General features: G+C 36.6%; 4 protein-coding genes and 1 long non-coding RNA gene across 7 annotated transcripts; 4 read left to right on the forward strand and 1 right to left on the reverse strand.

The window, feature by feature from the left end:
- Positions 1-136: 136 nt before the first annotated feature.
- LOC145897598 (arrestin domain-containing protein 3-like) lies at positions 137-4896 on the forward strand. The gene is made up of 8 exons (XM_082985952.1): positions 137-851; positions 1054-1176; positions 1833-1925; positions 1995-2131; positions 2200-2357; positions 3071-3323; positions 3515-3659; positions 3774-4896. The coding sequence occupies exons 1-8, from the start codon at positions 734-736 to the stop codon at positions 3986-3988; spliced, it is 1242 nt and encodes a 413-aa protein (XP_082842078.1). The 5' UTR covers positions 137-733; the 3' UTR covers positions 3989-4896.
- A 907-nt stretch (positions 4897-5803) lies between these two features.
- On the forward strand, positions 5804-9979 carry LOC145897341 (argininosuccinate lyase-like). Of its 3 annotated transcripts, XM_082985591.1 has the most exons (11): positions 5804-5883; positions 5944-6023; positions 6078-6264; positions 6671-6825; positions 6889-7043; positions 7393-7607; positions 7921-8120; positions 8280-8393; positions 8563-8673; positions 8985-9091; positions 9220-9979. In XM_082985591.1, exons 2-11 carry the CDS (start codon positions 6009-6011, stop codon positions 9359-9361), a joined length of 1401 nt encoding a protein of 466 aa, XP_082841717.1. In that variant the 5' UTR covers positions 5804-5883; positions 5944-6008; the 3' UTR covers positions 9362-9979. The 3 variants fall into 3 exon arrangements, with proteins under 3 accessions (XP_082841717.1, XP_082841716.1, XP_082841718.1); XM_082985590.1 differs by lacking the exon at positions 5804-5883 and having other exon boundaries at positions 5894-6023; XM_082985592.1 differs by lacking the exon at positions 5804-5883 and having other exon boundaries at positions 5895-6023; positions 6081-6264.
- A 209-nt stretch (positions 9980-10188) lies between these two features.
- On the reverse strand, positions 10189-11629 carry LOC145898045 (calcium homeostasis modulator protein 4-like). Its single transcript, XM_082986491.1, has 4 exons — positions 11301-11629; positions 11001-11175; positions 10500-10706; positions 10189-10431 (listed from the first exon to the last, which is right to left on the reverse strand). The coding sequence occupies exons 1-4, from the start codon at positions 11627-11629 to the stop codon at positions 10189-10191; spliced, it is 954 nt and encodes a 317-aa protein (XP_082842617.1).
- A 551-nt stretch (positions 11630-12180) lies between these two features.
- On the forward strand, positions 12181-20998 carry LOC145899527 (coiled-coil domain-containing protein 87-like). The gene is made up of 22 exons (XM_082988369.1): positions 12181-12489; positions 12659-12829; positions 12897-13007; positions 13092-13231; positions 13289-13403; positions 13531-13662; positions 13727-13854; positions 14210-14285; positions 14480-14603; positions 14660-14813; positions 14958-15102; positions 15358-15487; positions 15679-15809; positions 16006-16137; positions 16602-16784; positions 16987-17087; positions 17474-17589; positions 17690-17819; positions 19062-19272; positions 19504-19618; positions 19931-20108; positions 20437-20998. Exons 1-22 carry the CDS (start codon positions 12313-12315, stop codon positions 20606-20608), a joined length of 3072 nt encoding a protein of 1023 aa, XP_082844495.1. The 5' UTR covers positions 12181-12312; the 3' UTR covers positions 20609-20998.
- LOC145899530 (uncharacterized) lies at positions 18142-18848 on the forward strand. The gene is made up of 2 exons (XR_014402492.1): positions 18142-18430; positions 18645-18848. It is a non-coding gene; the product is annotated as an uncharacterized LOC145899530 (long non-coding RNA).
- Positions 20999-21006: the final 8 nt, after the last annotated feature.

Consider the following 21006-nt stretch of genomic DNA (forward strand, 5'->3'; position numbering starts at 1 on the left):
CTGGGTTTTTTAGGCAAAAAAGTTGTAAGGGAATCATTAATTCTGTATAGCACTGTGGGGCAGAAATTACTTGAGGAAGCATTCGAGTTTCATCAAAACAAAATTCAAGAGCAATACAATTGTAAGGGCTAACTTTTACGCATGTGAAAAAATTCTTTTTTTCCATTGTGCTTGTATCCCAGGAAAAAACATCATGGTGCTATACACTGTGTTCGAACAATGCAAAACCATATCTAACATTTGTATGTTAAATTTGAATGATCAGAAATAAAATCTTGAAAATTAGTTTGTAGAGTACTTTAGTTTTACCTAACTGAATACACTGTTAGGAGTAAAATAGAATGGTATATCTAAACTTCAACTTAAACAAAATGAACACTGCAACTCTAAATGTGCTATTTTAACTTTATTTATATGTGTTGTTTATGTTGTTGCTAGTGAATTGCATTTTTCAGTTTACTTGCCTTGGAAATATAAGTGTTATGTACTATCGAAAATGGTCAAAGAAAACGTTGCAACATAGGTTGTAAAAAATTGTTACCCCTGTAAGGTGACTTTATTCCTTTGTTAGGTAAAAAATGTATGCTATGTTGAAAAAAATGCAGTTGTATTCAAAATGAAAGATCCATGTTTACACAATTTGTTGTTTTGTAGTGCTTTTATAGTTTAGTATAACAAGTATAAATGATGTTGTGATAATTGACGTATACCTGGAGGGTGTGGAAACATAGGCATGGTGAAAATAACCAATGTTGCAATAATATTGTTTGGCCAAAATCAATCCTACAAGCCTGGTGATGTTGTGCAAGGAGAAGTTTCTTTAAGGGTCACCAGACCAGCAAAAATAACAGGTATATATGTGGTTGATTTTTACTTGGTGGAAGCAGCTTTTGCTTCAGCGTTTCCCTTCTTTTGTGGTGCATGACCTCTCAACAACTATCACACAACCCTTCTCGTTCTCTTTACTATTTTTTAAGGATATTATAACAATATTTGGAGCCCCTAAATATTCCCAGGTTGAGTAACTTTGTTTTGTCTGTTGATTTCTTGTAGTGATCAAGATTGCACTTGGTGGGTTTTGTAAAACAAAGTGGAAAGTTGGTTCAGGAGATAATGAGAAAACATACAAGGAAAAGGAGCAATACTGTTTAATGGAAATGGTGCTATGGGGTGGAGGTATAAAAGTTCGTTACATCAATATACAAATTAGGTTTTCAGGCTTGGCAGCCTAGCTTGATCAGCCACTTTTTCCTGACAAGTCGGACCAAGATTTGAAAAATCAACCTCCTGGTGAGGTTTGAACTCACGACCCTGGGCTAACCATTGCATGTAATATTACTGTGTTACATCAATATATAGTGAAGTTTCTTTACTTAACTTTTTTAATAATGTTTAGTGTATAAAAAGTAAGGATGACTGCGTACAAAAGTTTTTTTTAGAAATCATCTGTATTGCAGTTAGAGCCATTTTTTAAATTATTGATGTAAATTAAGTAAAATAGTTCATCAACGATTTGTTATTAGGTGATTCTGGGAATCATTCCCCATTCTGTTGTAATAGCTCTGACCACCATTACAGAAACATTTATTCCCCAGGTTAAAATCAGTTGGTACTTAAGATATTAATATACTTTGCTTTAAAAAAAGCTTCCTTGGTGTGTATAAAGAACAGTATAAAATGTTGATAATGCATTTTTTAAAGTGAAATATATTAAAATGTTAAACACCAAGCTGACTGGTTTTAACCTGGCAACAAATTTTTCTGTGATTGTGGTATGAATGATTTGTTCAACATCTTTGTTGTAAAAAGGTATTACTATGTGTTTTTGTCAGGCTCCTCGAATCAGGAAACACAGTTAGGTGAAGGTGAACTTCGAAAGCAATTCCGCTTCCAACTCCCAAACAACTGCCCATCAACATTTAGCAGTAAATTTTGGCTGACATGAAATGAGCTTTTTCGTAACCTGTGGCCATGAACTCTTTGTATGTCCTCAGGCAAGCATGGAAATATTTGGTACAACCTTGTAGTCATTTGCAAGTTTCCTGGTCTGATGTCAAGCAACATAGAAGTTCCCCGCGAGATCATAGTACGTGATATGATTGACCTCTCAACAAACCCTGCAACAGCTGAAGTATGTGTTTCCACTTTCATTGCCACTTGTATTGGATGATGATTCTTATAAAGTACTGTATTGTCTAGCTCGTGTTTAGACCTCTGCAAATACAAGACTCAATTAAGGAAGACACTTGCTGTTGTGATTGTGGTCCTGTGTCAGTCAAGATTGATGTCACTCTCAACAAAAGTGCCTATTCTCTTGGAGAACTTGTTATTCTCAACGGCTTTATTGAAAATGGATGGTAAATTATAATGTATTAAAATCCAAACACAGCGATCTTCAGACAGCTCAGATCGATTTATTTAGAGAAAAATATATTTCGCCTAAAACGGCATCATCAGTTTCTCCATTTTTTTGATCCAGATTTGATTTACTAATCACATTGGATGGTAAATTTGTGTCATTATGTAATGTTTTTTGGTGATCCATGGAAACATCAATTCTTTTATTCGGCTGAAAATGAATAAATCGTTAAAATTTGCCGAATAAACTGAAACCGAAACTAATTTTGGTATCCATCTTTTTAAACACAATAAACTAAACAAAGCATGTGCTGGATTGGATTTCATCCTATCATACAGCCTTAAAGAATAACCTTTACTGCTGTACCAACTGCCTAAGGTTGATTTTCATCATTTTGGTGACAATAAATAAACAAAACGAACACATTCCTACAGTTTAAACAATGATTCTGATCTATACTAAACTTTGCGTATTAGCGTTGCATGCAGTAAAATGTTTTGGTTTCAGTAGCGCTTCGTAAAAATATTCTTCCCAAACCGATAAACTATAAAAACCTTAGTTTCAGCCGAATAAATTTTTCAAACCAAATTTTCTGTGCATCTCTAATTTTTTGAATGTTTGTTCTCACTCTTGTCAGTCAAAAAATATGTTATTCTTGAATGTCATTTATCAATACAGTATTTTTTGCACTTAACAAACTAATGTTTTTAGCCCATCACCAATGCCATACACAATGGTGCTGAAACAGCAAGTCATTTGTTATGGCAAAAGATCTGATAGCTTTTTTTCATCTGGAAATCTTAAAAGCAAGGAGAAAACATTTGAACTGCAAAAATGGAATGGAGACCCGGTTCCAGCCAGATCTCGAAAAACTTTTCAAAATGAATCAACCATGAGAATACCAAATGTAGTGGCATCTGACCTTCGCAATTGCAGACTAATCGATGTAGGATACTACCTTAAAGTAAGCGCTGCATACAAACTAATCAGTTTTGCAGACATAGTGTTGGTGCAATTTATTTTTAACCTTTCTATATGAAATTAAAACACATGGTTTTATTTAGAAATCTGGTAATTTTAATGTGGTGTTTGGTGGCTAACTTATATTTTAATGTATTAGACTTTTTATATCATACGCTTATTCACATGTTGCAGATAAAAGGAATTCTACCTGGGTCTGTATGTGACTCAGCATTTGAACTAAAAAAAGTGACCATATTAATTGGTGGCGTTCAAAATCTTGAGCAAGTAAACAATGTTGTCACAGCAACAGCTCCACCAGCACCAGATCCAACTGGAGGTAGCATTTTTATTTATTGGAACTTTACAGACAGCACACAATTATTAAATATTCAAACTTCTGTGGTGGTGCTTTTACATACAACATTATGGTATCTAAAAAAATAACCTTTAGGCTTGCCAAGTTACAACATGATTGCCCCATCTGCTCCACCAACAGTTGACATTGTGGATGTGAAGATTGATGACACACAGCCTGCTCCACCAAGCTATGAAGATTCGCTTGGATTTAATAGCACTCAGCCACCTCCACAAGAAATCGACAGGAACACTGCACCCTCACAAACAACTTATTATGACTGGAGCCAGTCAGCTTTTACCTACTCCTAAAACTCAACTTAGCCAAGTACTTGGTATGTAATTTTTGTACTGCAATTATGATGCAAAAAATAATTTCAGTCTTCTGATCGACATGTAATGTTTTACTGTTTTAATGTCTGCATTTATATATTGCAAAAAAAATTCAAAGACCATTTGCCATGTTGTGCTTTTTGTAGAAATGTGTGTTACTATTGATTTTATGTTTTTATGTGAAGCTTTGGTGTTAAACTACCTGCTAATTTCACCAACATGTCTTATCAACTGTTTGATATAATCAAAGTGTTATCACATTAATTAGTTTTTTTTTTGTTTAATGTAAGGCTATTTGCCTTGTACTGAAAAATTTGTGCATACCATGACTTAGTTGTTTGATGTCTTCATGCTTAAACAATAAAGATATGTTAGTGTTAATAGAACAGGTTCTCTGTTTTTGGTGAATGCATCACTTGTGTCAATCAAACCATGTACATTGCTCTTTTTGTAATGATCCTGTGCTTTTACTCTTTGTATTTTGTTGCCCTTTGTACTCATACACACCTGATAACAACCAAGCAATAATGAAGGCTATACACAAGTCTTGTGGTCATGTCTTCTGGTGGTTACTGACCATATGGATTTTTTTCTGTTCAAACTATGTCCATGTGCTGCTTGATTTTTCGTGGACAATATTGTTTCCACTACATGTGTCAACAACAGTTTTTATTTTTGTTGTTGTAATAATTAATGCCTTTTGAACTTGGCAAACTTGTGTCATACCTCCGTACTATAGTTTGTCTTCTGCATGTTTTTGACAGTTTCACTTATTCGTTCAAAGCAAAAATGTCACTTGGCCGGTGCTACACAAATGTTTGTTTGGTGACATTCGCTGATAACATTTAAATTGTTGTTGATGTGGGTTTGGCAAATATAACACAATATTCAACAAACACCTTGTCCAGACGATTGATTCGAGGCTTGCCAGTTGAGAATTATGGTATGACGATAATGCATTAAGCCTTGAATTTTGTTCCTTTAGTCACGTGAAACTTGTTAGCCACAAACCGCTACGAGACGACGAAAATGTTCAAACGCAGCAGGGAAGATAATTGCATTGATTGTTGAAACGACTCGAGGGCATTTACAACCGAAAGGTCATGGATGATGGGACAGGTAATCGCATTTTTATCTTTGTAATTGCCATTCTCAGGTGATAATGTCCAGCAGTTTAGAATTTTAGTTATCTGAAAGAAACACAAACATGAAATGCAATTGAATTTATTTATCACAACGCACTGCAACTGCTTGGATGAGTAGTCCATATTAATGTACTCACGCCATTAATTCAATTGGACCGCCAGACCCACTAGAGATGGTCCGGCACACTACCCCCACAGGAGTGCTACATGCTAACAGGGGGCCCATATGCAGTGCTGGATTTAAGACTCCGTTAGCGCTATTTTCTCCCACTACAATTTATTGTGATCTCAAAAAGGCCTCACACTGGCACATTTATTCCACTTGGGAACCCTGTTTCTAGCACCTGCCCCACAATTTTAATTTAACAGGGTTTTGAAAGAGTTCTGGAGAAGTGATGGGCGATCTTTATAAAAGTTGATTATTACTGAACCTTTGTATATAGCGATGCGGTTCCTCGAGGAACCATGATCATGGTATCATAGTATACTCTAGAGTATACTATGATGGTATCGTTAACCAAGACACGCAAAAATGAATTATTTTACGTTGTGTCCATTAATTTGTCTCTTCATATTTGTATATGCAGCCTGTATTTCAGTCGGTGTGTACCCAGTCAAAAGCGTAAGAGTGACGTATTTCTGCATAACTTCTTGCTTTCTCATGTTTTCTGCGACCATAGGGCTAGAGGGCGCCATGATTGTGACTACAGTAGGGGATTCCCGAAAGTTGTACGTATAAACAAATTTCTATTTCGTAACGACGGTAATCACATCAGTTGCACGTTGCAGTAGGACCGGCGCATTCTGTGCATGATTTCGCACTAGGCGCAGAACTGTTGCGTACGAAAACTGACATGTCTTCACACAAGGTAAGTTACATTATTTTTTTTCATTTTTTAATATACATTGTTGCAAACTTTTAGCAGCACAGCAAATTGTGGGGAGGTCGATTCGATGCAGCAACCAATCAGTTGATGGAAAAATTCAATGCTTCCATAACTTATGATAAGCGTCTTTGGAAATCGGATATCCTGGGTAGTCAAGTTTATGCTCAAGCACTTGTAAAATGTGGACTATTGACTGATGATGAACAATGCCATATACAGAAAGGTAACTGTAGATATAATTAAAGGTCTTGCAATGCAAATAACTTAATTACTTCACTTTGCCTATCCTTTTGATCTGTAATAGAAAAACATTGTGTTAGATTTGTTGGTTACTTAAATGCTACGAACAAAGCTCCCAGATAAAGGCCCTGGTCCATTCCACATGTACTGCTTATAAATAAAATAGAGTCCCTTTTAAAATGAAGTATTTCTTATACGAGCCATGACGAATTCGTTATAATTGATTTGATGCAATAGGCCAAACTTTTATGTTTCTATCTTAAAGTAGATTTTGTGTAAAAAATTGGAAAAAAGTTGACAGATTATATGTTTGCATTGTTATGTAGGCACATAGTAATAAGTATAGTTCATCCTCCAAAATTGACCTTATTGTAATGTTGTGACTGTAGGTCTGAATAAAGTTGGTGATGAATGGAGCGAAGGAATTTTTTGTATTAAAGAAAGTGATGAAGATATACATACTGCAAATGAGCGTAGGTTGTCTGAGATAATAGGGTCAAACATTGCTGGAAAATTGCACACCGGAAGAAGTCGCAATGATCAGGTATTATAAAATGTGTTTTGACAAGAAAACATAATGTTGCTCTCATTTCATAATATTTCATAGGTTGCTGTTGACACTCGTTTGTGGCTCAGAAATGAGATTAACGAAATATTCAATCATGTTGAAAATCTTGTAAAGACCATTGCTGATAGAGCTGAAAATGAGATTGATGTACTGTTTCCAGGATATACTCACATGCAGCGTGCACAACCAATTAGGTAACTCAGGTGGTACTTCACTTCTGCATGTTCCTAATTGATAAAATATAAAAGTACAGCCAACTGTCAAAATAGATTTAAATTCATCAATATATCCTGTCCAGATTCATTCATCAAAGTATAATTTAGCGTTTGTGGTTAATAGTTGTTTTTTCAGTGCAATTTCAGAAGAATCTTACCAACTTTAAATAGATAACTTGGGAAAAAATAAAAAAGAAACGATGTAGTTTTTTTCTTGTTGCCTAACGAAACAAAAAACAAATGATTTTGTGGCACATCCCAACTTCTCTGCTGTTGCTGTAGTAACCAAAACGTGAAGGTGGACTGTTCACATTAAGGTTATTTACAGGTGGAGTCACTGGCTGATGAGCTATGGAGTTGCATTGACTCGGCAACACAAAACCCTTCAAGATATTCGAAAACGTATCAATGTTTTGCCTCTGGGAAGTGGGGCCCTAGCAGGCAACCCATTTGGGGTGGATCGACAATTTATGGCAGAAAAACTTCAATTTGAAGATGTTAGTTGGAACAGCCTTGATGCAACTGGAGGGAGAGACTACATAGGTAATATAGTATACAAACATGACCCTGAATTGTAAAGTAACTAATATATCTGTGCTGGTGTTTACGCATTTAACATACTGCTAATACATGATCATTTAGGTGCATGGGTTCAAATTTTTGTGCCTGCACATGTTCAAGGGGACTATTTAATAGAAAATATGATTTTATTTGATATCATATTTCCTATATTTGAGTTTATTAATTTGATAATATGATTTAAAATGCTATAGCCAAGTTATTTTGTTTTTCTTTTAAGTTTTCTGGTTGAATGTACTTGTTGTATCTAATATCGTCCATGTTAATAATTTTACAGCGGAAGTTTTGTTCTGGGCTTCCCATGTGAGTTGTACACTAAGCAGATTTGCCGAAGATCTCATTCTTTACAGTACAAAGGAGTTTTCATTTGTCACATTATCCGATGCTTATAGCACAGGTAGTAGTTTAATGCCCCAGAAAAAGAATCCAGACAGTTTGGAGTTAATACGTGGCAAAGCAGGAACAATATTAGGGAAGGTAAATCCATATCTTGCAACTATGATCTGAAATGTATGTCAACCCATTCAGAATGTAAACAAACTGACCTATCATCCGTTATTTCTACTAATTTCCATCTAAACCTTAAAATGTCAAACAAAAATACAAAGCTGACAGAATTGATTTGTTTTTGTGAAGTGCACTGGTTTCATGGTGACGATGAAGGGACTTCCAAGTACTTATAACAAAGACTTGCAAGAGGACAAACTTGCGTTGTTCGAAGTTTGTGACACAATCAGTGCCGTTTTGCAGGTAATCCAAACAATTAAGTTGAGATTTGTTATTTTAACAAAGAAATGTGTGCCATACTCTGTCAACAAATAATGATGGCAGATGGCAACAACACATGCCACGATAGATAAAAACATCACTTTAATGTATGTGTTGCGCCATGACACAATAACCAACCTGGAGGTTTCAGATTTCTTGCGGTGTGGTTTCGACGTTGTTGATTGACCGCGAACGAATGCGAAATGCATTGAGTTATGATATGCTGGCAACTGATGTGGCGTATTACCTTGTCCGAAAAGGGGTAAGCACATTTATCAACTGATGTTTGTAATGATTTACGAAATTTCTGACTTAAAACTGGTGAACATATCACTTCTTTAAAAGGTCACTGTGACGTTCAATAATGTCATTTAAAGACGAGACGGCAAATCATGAACGACAAGAAACGAATGCGCTATTTCACTGCACGTCTGTTGTAGTCGAGCACATTTGTAAATCACGTTTTGACATTTTTCCGGTGCGCACGTGCTGGGCTCTCAAATTTTAGATTTGCTTTGAATCGCAACAGCTGTCATGTTTTTCGCCCAAAAAAGTAAGCACAATTTTTCGCAGATACCATTTCGGGAGGCTCACACTTTATCAGGGATGGTGGTGAAAAAAGCTGAAACACTAAATTGTCAACTCAATCAAGTTCCATTAAGCGAACTCAAAACAATCAGGTGATGTTTTATTATTTTACCTAAATTTACTCGCCTTTGTTTATCGACTGTACTTTATCTGCCAGCATGTAGTTACACCACTCTGTTTAAAATACTAAAACAATGCATTATTTTTTCAAAATTTTTAGTGAACATTTTGATACCGACGTCGAAAATGTGTGGGACTTTGAACACTCGGTGGAGCAATATCAGGCAATAGGCGGCACCAGTAAATCAAGCGTAACGCGTCAAATTCAAAACGTAAGGGAAGTGTTTGAATCAAAATCATAAAGTAACTCTGCTGTACTTTACTTAAACGTATTTTCAAACTACTTGATCGGTTGTTACACATTCAAGAATTTGCACTTCAGTAGAAAAGTGTATTCAAGTTTCATTTTTATGTCATGTGAGTGTTGGTTGGGTATTTGTACAAAAATGTGGTGTTTGGTTTATAGTCTGTTTGTATGTATCGTATATAATCTGTGTGTACCAAGAACCGTAAATTGGGCTTTGTTGCAGTCTTTATGTTCGTTCATCATGTTATTCCATCATCATATACAATTGCACATCTTTTTTAATGTAACAACGTTTTAACATAGTACGAAAATACCTGTTCGCCAGGCAGGTTGTTTTGAGTTCCATGCGTTTATTGATGGAAAAAATTATGTTACCTGTTCAGTTGTAAAACTTGGTGTTCAACAGTGATGATTATCTAACTAAATAATTAATTAATTAATTCTATGCAAACTTTCCATATGTGTTGCTTAACTGTCATACAAAATTTTTCTTCATATGCGATTATAACTTTCATTACCAATCAAATTATTTTCGCGTTGTTTTAGGTTAGATTAGAGTCATTAGACGTTATGTTGCATTGTACATATCCGACAGGAATAAAATTTGCCGACAACTAAACTCTCGTTGAATAACGGTCATATAAGCTGATCCGACGAGGCATCCATAGTGTAAAATAAAGGACAATTCAGCTTCCCTGGAATTGCATTTTAAATGCAACTGTGAGCTGTTCTACACACCATACAATTAAACACCACTAGTCAGACCAAATTCAACGAATTTTCTTATCGTGCAAATGATATTCTAACAAGAAAAGTTGTTATTTACAGAGGAAAACCTGCAGATTCAATAGGTTGTGAATCTAGGTAATCTCCCACTGGCTCTTCCAACGTGAATTGGCTGTTACTGGCTGTCATGTCTCGAAAATCGCCGTAGGGAGCGCCTTGGTTTATAATGTCGACAAGGTGTCTTCCAGTGCATTTCTCTTCGGCAATTTTATGCCACATTTCATCGTCCATTAACAGGTTAGGGAAGTTGTCTATGACGTCACGTGTTTCAAGATCCACCTGAATAAAAAACGTGCTAAACTTTAAAGGCAGTTGGGGCAAACATATCGGTAAGAAATAAGGCCCACCATGTTTCTGATCGCCACCTCCAGCTTTCTTTCCTCAATTTCGCGGTACAAGATGTCATGCCTGTCTTGGTAATAGGATTTAGTGAGGCAGCAACGCACTATTCCGAAGATTAAAATCCCGCCCAAGCTTAAAACCACTGTCATTATCCAGCCGATCAATTTCGATACATTTTTGTTGTTTTGGTATTCGTCCGAAAACAAGGGATCCTAAACAATTTTGATGTAATGATTTGAACCAATTGGTAAAAATGTCCGGAACAAGTGCAAAATTACACAGAAGACAACAACACGAGGAAAATGTGTGTAGCGTAATTAAATCATATAAGGTGGGAATTCTTTGAAAATCAGTTATTGATTATCATGGCACCAAAAGATAGCCATATTTAACAATCGACCACTTAAAAAGTTTATTTCCCAATGGATTTTGGAGTGTAGAAATAATTAGTTAACCTTCTATAGTGATACTAACGGAAGTCAATTAAATAATACTATTACACTTACGTCGCTACTTTCATTGGTGCAATCGCCTCTGTAAGGCTGAATGGAATTAGCGCAAGCAAAGTAGTCACCTTCCAAAAAGGTAATAACCAGCCAGGCACAAGGCGATACAAGGGAATTGAAAATGGTTTCACTGATGCACCGACACGTGAATCCTATCCAACCCCTCCATCTTCCCCTGGCATTGAGCAACTTTAGTAAATTATTGAGACTTTTACTGTATGTGAGAAAATTGTTTTTTATATGATTTTGATGTCCTTTACGTGCACTTCCATCATCACCTAATTTTTCTGCATAATTTACCTGTAACATTTCCCACTGAGTACTTTCCACATTTCAGGGTTCCACACAAATCCCAAAATAAAAAGTGCTATCGCCGGAAGACAAATGTACGCCCAGCTATAATAACTGTTTTTGATAAACTTGCACTGATTGTTGTTGGCGTTATTCGTGCCGCAATTGCGAATAATTGAATCTTCATTTATACACGGACATTTGAAGTAATAATGAACGACAAACTCAATAGTAACAATACCAAAAATCACTGCAGAATGCAAGATTACTTCCTGAAAATAAATGATTCTTTCCTTCATCGGTTTAAAGTCGTATATCTTTGCCATGTTCGGTTTCATTGCGATGTTGCATGAACGAGACGTATATATAATTGATGTTATGTCGTCCATGTAACAGCTCACGTATACATTGCGACCTTTCGAAAATCGATATTGTTTCCAGTAATGGTTAGCCACTTATCTTTCAAAATAGATTTTAATCAGATATTAAATTGTTTGCACAGTAGCATATGTGTTTTGTTAGCCGGTCTATACATTAGGAAAGTGCATTAGCCTATTTACTGGCGTGCTTGAAAAAAAAATGATGGTATAATTGACAAATATTTGCATGAACCCATTACCCAGAATAACACTAGTTTCAAAGCCGTTTTACTAAATTGTGAATCGTGTTTTTTTGCTTTTTTGTCGCTGCAAGGGGGGGGGGGGGGGTCATTTAATAAAAAGACGTTTATAAAAACTGACATTGAGGGCAATAATTATCAAAAGGTTTTGTATCTTTCAAGTGTAAACCACAACAAAAGTCAAAAATACGGTGGTCCCCCTATACACAAACCACCAGGGGCGCTATCAACACAATGGTCACCAAGGAGATTCGACTCCATTTCTGGAACTGCTGATGAAGTTGGTGAACAAGTGCTGAAGTGGCAGATGTGAAAAAATGATTTATAACCACAATTCACGAATAACATAAATGTACTATTAATGACAAGCAGAGCAAGCCACAGGGCATATGACCGGCAAATATGACAACCGCCCAGGATCCAATTAACGTAACCGAATACAACCTCAAAAGAAAACACGTCTATCATGGAAAACGAAGTAGAGGCATGTACGAACTTGACCATATGCCTAGTACCAAAATGGAAGAACAAAGAAAATGCTTCAGTGACCTAAGCTCTTTGTCACTTTTTAAAGCAGGGGTATGTGTATGTTTTACTAATGTAAGAAGCATAATAAAAACTTCTGTCGATAACTATATAAAAAATACATTTCTATGTTACTATTTTTTACTTGAAATAACACAGCTTGTCTTACTGTGCAGTTGAAGCACAATTCAATATTTTCCAATTTACATTGGTTTTGTACCAGAATGTTGAGGCACCAGTTCTGGAAGATGTCGGTGAGAGACCTGTTACTCCAATAAATGAGACGATCCGATCTGCACCAAAAACTGTTTTAACATTGTGCAAACACATTCGCAGAAGAATAAATCCAAGGCCACAATGGGAACATATATCTTTAGAAGATCAGAGAAGTTTGGTAAAATATTGTTTGCTTACTTGTCTGCTTTTTGGAATTAGCTTAATTGCTGTTAACTTCTTGCCAGGGTGCTGTTATTTTGGGGGAGGTAAATGCTGTGTGGCCAACATTTCGAAGACAAGTGGAAGATCCATTTCTTACAGATCGACAAAACAAAGAATTACAAAGAAGAATAACGGTAGCAAAACAATTCATTTTTTTAAACAACATATTTCCTTCTTAAAGTCTTTTAGACTGTGTTAATGATTATCCTGCTGTACAGGTCCATGTGGTGACGGTATGTGAACAACTCTTTCTCTATTATTGTGGTCAAGTTAGAGTTCTTAATGACAGAGGTATATTTAGTGAAGCCGCAAACCTGTCAAGAATCCGTGGGCAACTAGCACTGGATGCAGATAAATAGTATGTTATTATTTTCTGTGACCCCTTAATGCAATTACATTTATATTCATGTTGCAGCTTGAACCTGTTGTCTGTGAGAAGACATATTATCTCAGACCTCAAAAAAACATCAGGGCATGATTCCATGATGTTGACCAAGAAGAAAGATCCAGTCACACCTGTTCCACCAAAGGTATTGACCGAAATGTAATATGTTCTTAGGTTTTAAATTCAGTAAAACTAGTAAAATGCTGATACCATGAGCTATATTTTTTACATGGTAAAGGATCAGCATTATTGTGAATAAAAAATGTTTTTAGTCTCCAAGTCACCTTTCATTCCGAAGCCTATTCCGAAGTAGTCGTCCCAAGGAACATAAACGATATGAATTTAAGATGGGGGTTGAGTTAAAAGACATGAAGAGCAAAATGCCATCTATAGACATGCATCAGGTCTTTTGCAATAAGTTTTTATGTTGCGCTTGTTAAGTAAAATTTAAAATATATCTGCTTTTAGGCCATTTGTTTATTACCCACACATAAAATACATGAGGATGATGAAGAAGAAGATGAAAGCTTGCTTGCTGGTTTTGCAGACCAGATATCAACATACAGGACTGATGTGTCGGAAGCAAACCTTAAAAGGTAAATAGTAATATTCCTAGGGCTCCAAAAGGAGTAACAGACGATCACACCAGTATCAGATCTTTATTTGAGAAATATTAATTTCGCCTAATGGCATCCTGAGTTTCTGTCTGAAAACAGAATAGCAATAAAAAATTAACTTAATTAATAAAAACAACAACAACAACAAAATAGCCCCACAGTAAGTCCACTTGGGGACTACCACGACAAAAAAACAAAGCGATTAAAATGATTTTTGTCATGGTAGTCCCGCAAGTGGACGATTCCTGCAGTCACATTTCTGACGTTTTTTCTATTAAGGTAAATAGTAATGTGTTGTGTGTATTTTTAACATATATATGATTGTATTGAATAGCATTTACAAAAAGTGGTCTTCTGAACCAACATTGGATATCCCAAGTTTACTTTTGGAGACCAAAAAAGAACACGAGGTGGGAACTTTTCTCATTAAAAAACAAAATGCAATAATTATACCTTGAGGAAGCCTTGTTGGATAACAGGCGAAACGTCGGTTAATAAAGTTACGTTTTTAATGAGCCAGATGAGCTAATTATTAAATTGCAATAATTATAGTAATATAAACAATAAGAAAAAGTTGAATGTTGCCTTGATGTATACTTGATAGGAGCTGGAAAGTCCTATTGCAAGATCCAGACTTCAATCAAGTCCGCATATTCCTCTATCAGCTGTTAAAAAATATGCACCAACTGCCAGATTGATTTCCAGTGCCCCAAGGTTATTGGTGAAAGGTAACTTTTTGGGTGTCTACTTGCAAGCTAAGTATTAAAAATGTGCAATTATACAGATTTCAAAGATTCTTTTGCTCCGAAGTCCATGGACATCTTAGATCCCAAGCAAGATCTTGTCAATCTTGTAGCAAAACAAAGCAAAATTCTTGCAAGTTGTAGTAGTGATGATGATGAAAAGGATATTCCTCCATTAATCCAAGCAATTACAAGGTGTTTTGTGCATGATAATAAAAATTACTATCTCTTTTATGCATTTTGGTTTGATTAATTCTTTGAACTTACTTTTTATTTGTTTAAACCCTATAAAAACATGTAACCATAATAAAAAAAAAATATCTTTAACTTCTGTAAAAGATGTGAAGAACAAGAAGAAAAGGCAAAGAAATTGAAACAGCAGGAGGCAGACTTGGATGAAAGGAAACGATTGTTTGAAGAGAAAAATAATGAACCTCTTCCAGAACCTATTTATCCACAACCTTCCACTGTTCAAGTTAAATTAGTAAGTGTTTATTTTTTCCAGATTTATGTAACAATCGTTACATGAATCATAATTTTGCACAGATATAAATGGATACCAAGGCACTCAAGTGCCTGCCTCAATAACCGGTGTGATTTTAGTGTCCGATGCCATTTTACTTCTCATGGTTATTATTCATCTTCATAGTACTTTTTTGTGCAAAATACTAATGACCTTATTTCAGTAGATTTGTTTGAAAACAATCATAGAAAGCAAATTGTTGTTTTTCTCTCATAGCCTGGTCAAGTGAATCCATTGGATCATACTTCAGTAACCATAAGAACTTCTGACATACACATTCCTGATAAAGTGGATTTGCCAACTGTTGCCTTGGAAATGTATGGTCCATTGCACAATGACTTAACAGGCAAGTTAAACTACAATATGAAGAAAAAGATAAAACTTAAATATTTGTTGATCAAAGTTGGTTGTGTGGTTGATGGACAGAGGAATAAAATCATATCAAAACGAAATTAAATAAATTGTTTTTTTATTGTGGCCATAAAAACATGTATAGTTTTTTTTAGCTAATTTATTCTCTATTTTGTTTTGATTTAGGTGAAATATCACCTGCTACTGTAAAAGAATTGGATGCAAATCTCTTCCAAGGTGAAGAACTCAAAGAAGTTTATGATGAAATAATGAAAACAGTTTCTAACACCCATCTTCAATTTGACAACGACCCAATGGTATGGTTGGAGTCATTTCTTATTGCTGCTGTGTGTGCTAAACCATAACATGTCAGTGTTTCACAAAACAATGATAAAATACTAAAATCTTTAAAAAAACTTTTAGTATTAGAGCTGTTCACAACAATTACTTGTTCAGGATTAGGACGAATTGCAGTAGTAATCCATTTACAAATGTGCATTTCCAATATTCTAGGTGATAAAACCAACTGCGGAAGTCAACCTGAGTAAAGTGCTTGCATCAAGTACCCTTGTCCGTCCACGTTCTCAGCAAATTATCAATCCGGACTTTACTAAGTTTGGACTCTGTCCTCCTTGGGGTGAAGAAGTAAGTTATTTAAAAAAAATCGTTTTGTTATCACAGTAGACACTATACACCAGAATCGATACATCAAGGCACAAAATGAAAATAAAAGAATAATCATTTTTTTACTAGCGATGCTCTACCCTGACTATTTTTTGTTTCGCTGCAACCGAAATGACGCCACTTTTACGTGGAAGACGACACTCATGCAAAAAAAACGGCTGGTGCATAAGTTCATACACGCGACATGCGTTGAAGAACAAAATAATAATTTAACAGATATAGAAAAAGTGGTCATAGAAACCAAAGACCGAAGGGGCGGAATCTGTTCCATGTTTCATGTAGTATTCATAGTGACATTTTAGCTCTGCATATCTGTTTTTTATTGAGTTCCCCAAAAGTGATGTGCCAATTGCTTCCAATATAAACTGCATGGACTTATTCCTGTAAAATGTGCATTTAAAATCAACTAGTGTCTGCGATTGCAGGATCCAGTTGCTTGGGAAAGAAAGGATCGTCCTGCTTTGACGGCTCGGGAATCAGCATCTACCAACAGTCGTTACAATGCGCACATATCACCCGAAAAACCTTCCAGAGCTTATGCATCTTGGTTGGCTTGGTGGAAAGCCACACTCACGACTGATGACTACATGAAATACCTCTCCACCCAGGTGAGAAGCTGTACAATTTTATTTTGAGAAAAAAATTCTGACTGCCCATCGCCATCTTCTCAACTTATAATCGTATACTGATGGGTTGAATTTTTTGCAAGTCGATAGATTAAGTGTTATAAGTACAGAATCAAACAGTGTGTGTTGTTTTGTTTTCCACGAGAATACTGTCTCACAACATACGTGTGCTTTCTGTATGCAGGAAACCGACTTCCTCGGAGTCATATTCCACTTTTACGACAGCGAAGGAAGCGAATCAGTGGCTGATTCGGAATCGAAACTGGCTAAACTCGAAGAGGAAAGGTATTGGAATGTGTACATATAGTGGAGATTCTCTGGAAGCTGCCTTCTCAAAGTTTATGCTCTATTTGTTATATTCTAGAATCGTGGTTTTGGTACAATTTTCATTTCAAGCTGTGACAAACTTAAGTTTTCAATCTTGTTTACACACAACCTAATATTGAGCAAAGTTGTTTATATAAAATAACATTTTACTCCGATTTTTACTTTGCGTTTACCTTTATACATTAATAGGGACCGATTCAAATTACGTGTTTAAAGGCTTATGTGTAGACGGTTTATTCTGCAACATCAATGCTGAATACTTATGTGTGTGAATTCGTTGTAAAGCCATCAAAAACGTTTGGCTTGTACAATGTTTTAAATAATTTACTCATTGTGACTTACAGAAAAAGAAACGAGCTGTTGGACGAAATTAAAGCGAAAAAAGAACATTTTGTTCGAGGTGTTTGGAATGCTAACTCGGTATTCCTTGGTGGCCTCGGAAAATACCCTGATTTGGATGGTAGGCACCACTGCGCCGTTTGTGCTGCTTGACATTATTCAATTATGTTTGGCCATGGCATCCATTAATCTTCTTGTAGTGAATTTTTACCTAACTTCAGAATACTTGGCGGCCCACAAAGCGGCAGAGGATGAGAAATTGGGACAAGGTGATTTGGACGATTTACCGAGGGAGCATATTCTTCTTTCACCTAGAGCAGTTACAAATTCTTTTTCGGCTTCTGATGATAGGTTGGTTGTTGGTTTAAGAATTATAGAAAACGTAAGCATTTTAAAAAAACGCAAATCGTAACTCTGTAACTGTAACTGAAGTAATCATAAACATCCTGAAAACTAAAATGGACGAGATTTGACAACTTTTTTTAAACCTTAAAACATACAGTATTTTGGTGTTCAATATGTACTGTTACATAATTATAACCTGTGGCAGTTCAGTGCATATCCTGAAAAAGGCAACATACCTGCAGTAGCACGCGAAAATACAAACCGTCATTTTAGCGCCGGTAGCGAGTCAAGCTTTCAAACTGAGTCATCGCCACGGCGCAAATCCGCTTCACCCCGACGTCGACATCGCCCCCTTCCACAAATACTCGGCAGTTCCTCAGATTCAGCAGAAGAGCAGGGTACAAGTAGTTCCAGCGAGACACCACGGAGTGAAGTGTCAGGAAGCATGGCGAGAGCGCCGACCGTTTACGGGGCGCATAAGATGGCAGAAAGCGTAGAATTTTGTAAGGATAGTGGCCAGAGCAGCGGGGCCTTGGATACCGATGCGGAGGATAGTGAAGTTGGGAGGGTAAAGAAAGAAGTTCCTCTGGTATTTACTCAGGATGAATATTCGTCAGGTAATTTTTGTTCGCTACACTTAAACAGAACGATGTGGCCATGTTGGGTCACAGTATTGTTACGATTAGAATGATTGCCTTAATTTTATGTGCATATGTCGGACGTGTGGATTTTATAGTGTGAATTATTATTTATCAGAGCAAGTGTTAGGTTTGCACTTTAGTTATCTACCATGTAGACAGTTTACAGTAAAAACGGCGCACATTTTGGTAGGTTATGTTTCAAAAGACGACGTGGCGGCGTTCAGGAAAAACATACGTATTACAAAGCACCGTAAAAGCATCACGCCCCGGCGAGCTAGCAGACAAGGTTAGTGCTTTGTTTGTTTTTTGTCATCTGATGCCACATTTAGCTCTGTGCAACCTTGTTTAGCATACAGGAGGTTTATGTGTTACAGTAGCCTTCATGCCAGGAAAGGTAGCGCTCACCAGCACAGTTTACAAGGCAGAGTGGGTTTCAAGCACGCCAGTCAAGAAACCGATTAACTTACTTAGAGGGTTTTATAAGTGAGTTATGCCTCTACGTGTTTTGGGTCAGTTGGTCAGTTTGGTCAATGAAAAGAAAATTTACCTTATTTTGTGTCAAAACGACTGGGTCTTATGTTAAGAAATTATAACTTTATTATACCAGGTCGACCAGCCAGGCATTTTCGCCCACCAACCGAAGTAAATCTCAACCAGACAAGTCCACCGTTATTACTTCTGAAGCTCCAAAGCAGTCGCAACCACCCCTGCAATCAAGGTTGGAGACCGTGTGGAAAAAGTTGATGCTGTCTGGGGGTCAGAAGCTCGACGCCGCCCTTAAATACAGTTCAGACCAGTATTTGCCTATGTTGGAAGCGGTATGCTTATAGTAGTATTATTACGTGCAAAAATGTAAGGCGTTTGATGTTGGTCTTGTAGGATAAAAATGTTCTAGAACTAAAGCCGTTCTGTTCAGTCGTTTTGCAAGAAATGTAAAAAACGTACATTTTGTTTTTTAACAGTTACGCGTCTTTGACCTTGTTGTTAGTATGGCACAGAAAAAGTGCATGTTTCCTGTCACAGTTAAACTTGTTTCCGTGATTAAATAGAGTGTAAACGCCTGGGAGCGAGTTACTGACCTCATCCTTAAACGTGAGAAGACACTCCACGATCTGGAAACGTTTGAACGCAATGCATCAGATCCAACAAGATTCTTTGAAAAGGGTAAAGCTAAACTTGAATTCACGCAATATTTTATAAAGTCAACAGATCATGGCATTTTGCTTTTCACTGCAACCAGGATTTCCCAGGGACCTTGTTTCTATATATACTTTGAAACAACAACTAAACATTGATCATTATTGGCTCACTACTTGTACCTAAACAACCAAACACTAGTTTTGGAGATAAATTTGACAGAAACCGCGATGGAATTGTTATCCACTGCGATGAACAAACCGCACGACACTATTTGGAGTTAAATGCCTTGTTTTTGTTGGGCAACACTTGCAAAGTAATCACCATCAATCCATGCAGGTCAACGGGGTTCGTCCTCCAGTCGACTCCACGAGGCAAAAGTTCGCTCGCGACTTTATCAGCGTCTTGCAGGATACGAGAAGATAATATCGGGAATGCTTGAATCCATTCACAGAGAGTTTAACGACATTATCACATTTTGTGGCCGCCCTTATCAAGACAAAATGTCTTGGGACAAGTAAGTTTCAAAATTTCAAAACTTCTGTCTTAGTAGGCCTATTTAATGTTAACTCATAAGGTTCATTTACTTTTCAATCGAGCGATTTGTGGGGTTATGATGACGTTTATATACATATTGTTTTACTCGCCTATTTTTACACAAAAAAAGGTTTTGAAGTCGCTCATTGCCCCAAACGTGAAACCGTATCACTCAATTGTATGTTGCAACATAAAAATGTATGAGCAAGTTTTTGCTGAAAAATAATTACATTTCAACCAACGTATATGGAGCTACAAACCAATCTGCAACGATACATTAAAACATATAAATACACTGCTTCTTTTAGAATTGAGATGCTCTACTGGCTGCAACAGGAAAGACGATGTCAGATGCTTTCGGATCACGGTCACCCGAAACAACTTCGTCATTTTGTGCGGGAAAACAATACTACAATCTCCGCCAAACCACCGACTAGAGCCCCAGCTCCTGTCCCGATTAACCATCTCACCCTCACTTAACACAAATTTACGTGTTGCATGTTTTTTGGTGTAATTGATGGTCAAAGGTTTCTGTTGTTACTTTCAGAAAAATTAATACAAACACAGAGAAATAGATGCGCCTGTGCCAGTATAAATAGTTGGTAGGTATAGCAAGTTCTCAGTCCGATCCTGCCAATTTCTGTTATATCCCTACTCCTGTGCATTTCAAAGGCACAATTTATACGTTGGACCTCGGCTAAAATTCTGCAGAATGGGGTTTGGGCCGGAATATTTTGGGTCCTCGAAAATCCGCCGCATCATGTAGTTTCATACCGCACGTTACGAACCAATTATGTCAACGAAAAAACTGCGAAGTTTAAACAATTTTTTTGAGACTGGCCGTAAGCTTTCTTTTGCGGAATTTTAGCCGAGGTTCA

Source organism: Ascidia mentula, chromosome 4 (genome assembly GCF_947561715.1).
Source record: "Ascidia mentula chromosome 4, kaAscMent1.1, whole genome shotgun sequence".
NCBI lineage: Eukaryota > Metazoa > Chordata > Ascidiacea > Phlebobranchia > Ascidiidae > Ascidia > Ascidia mentula.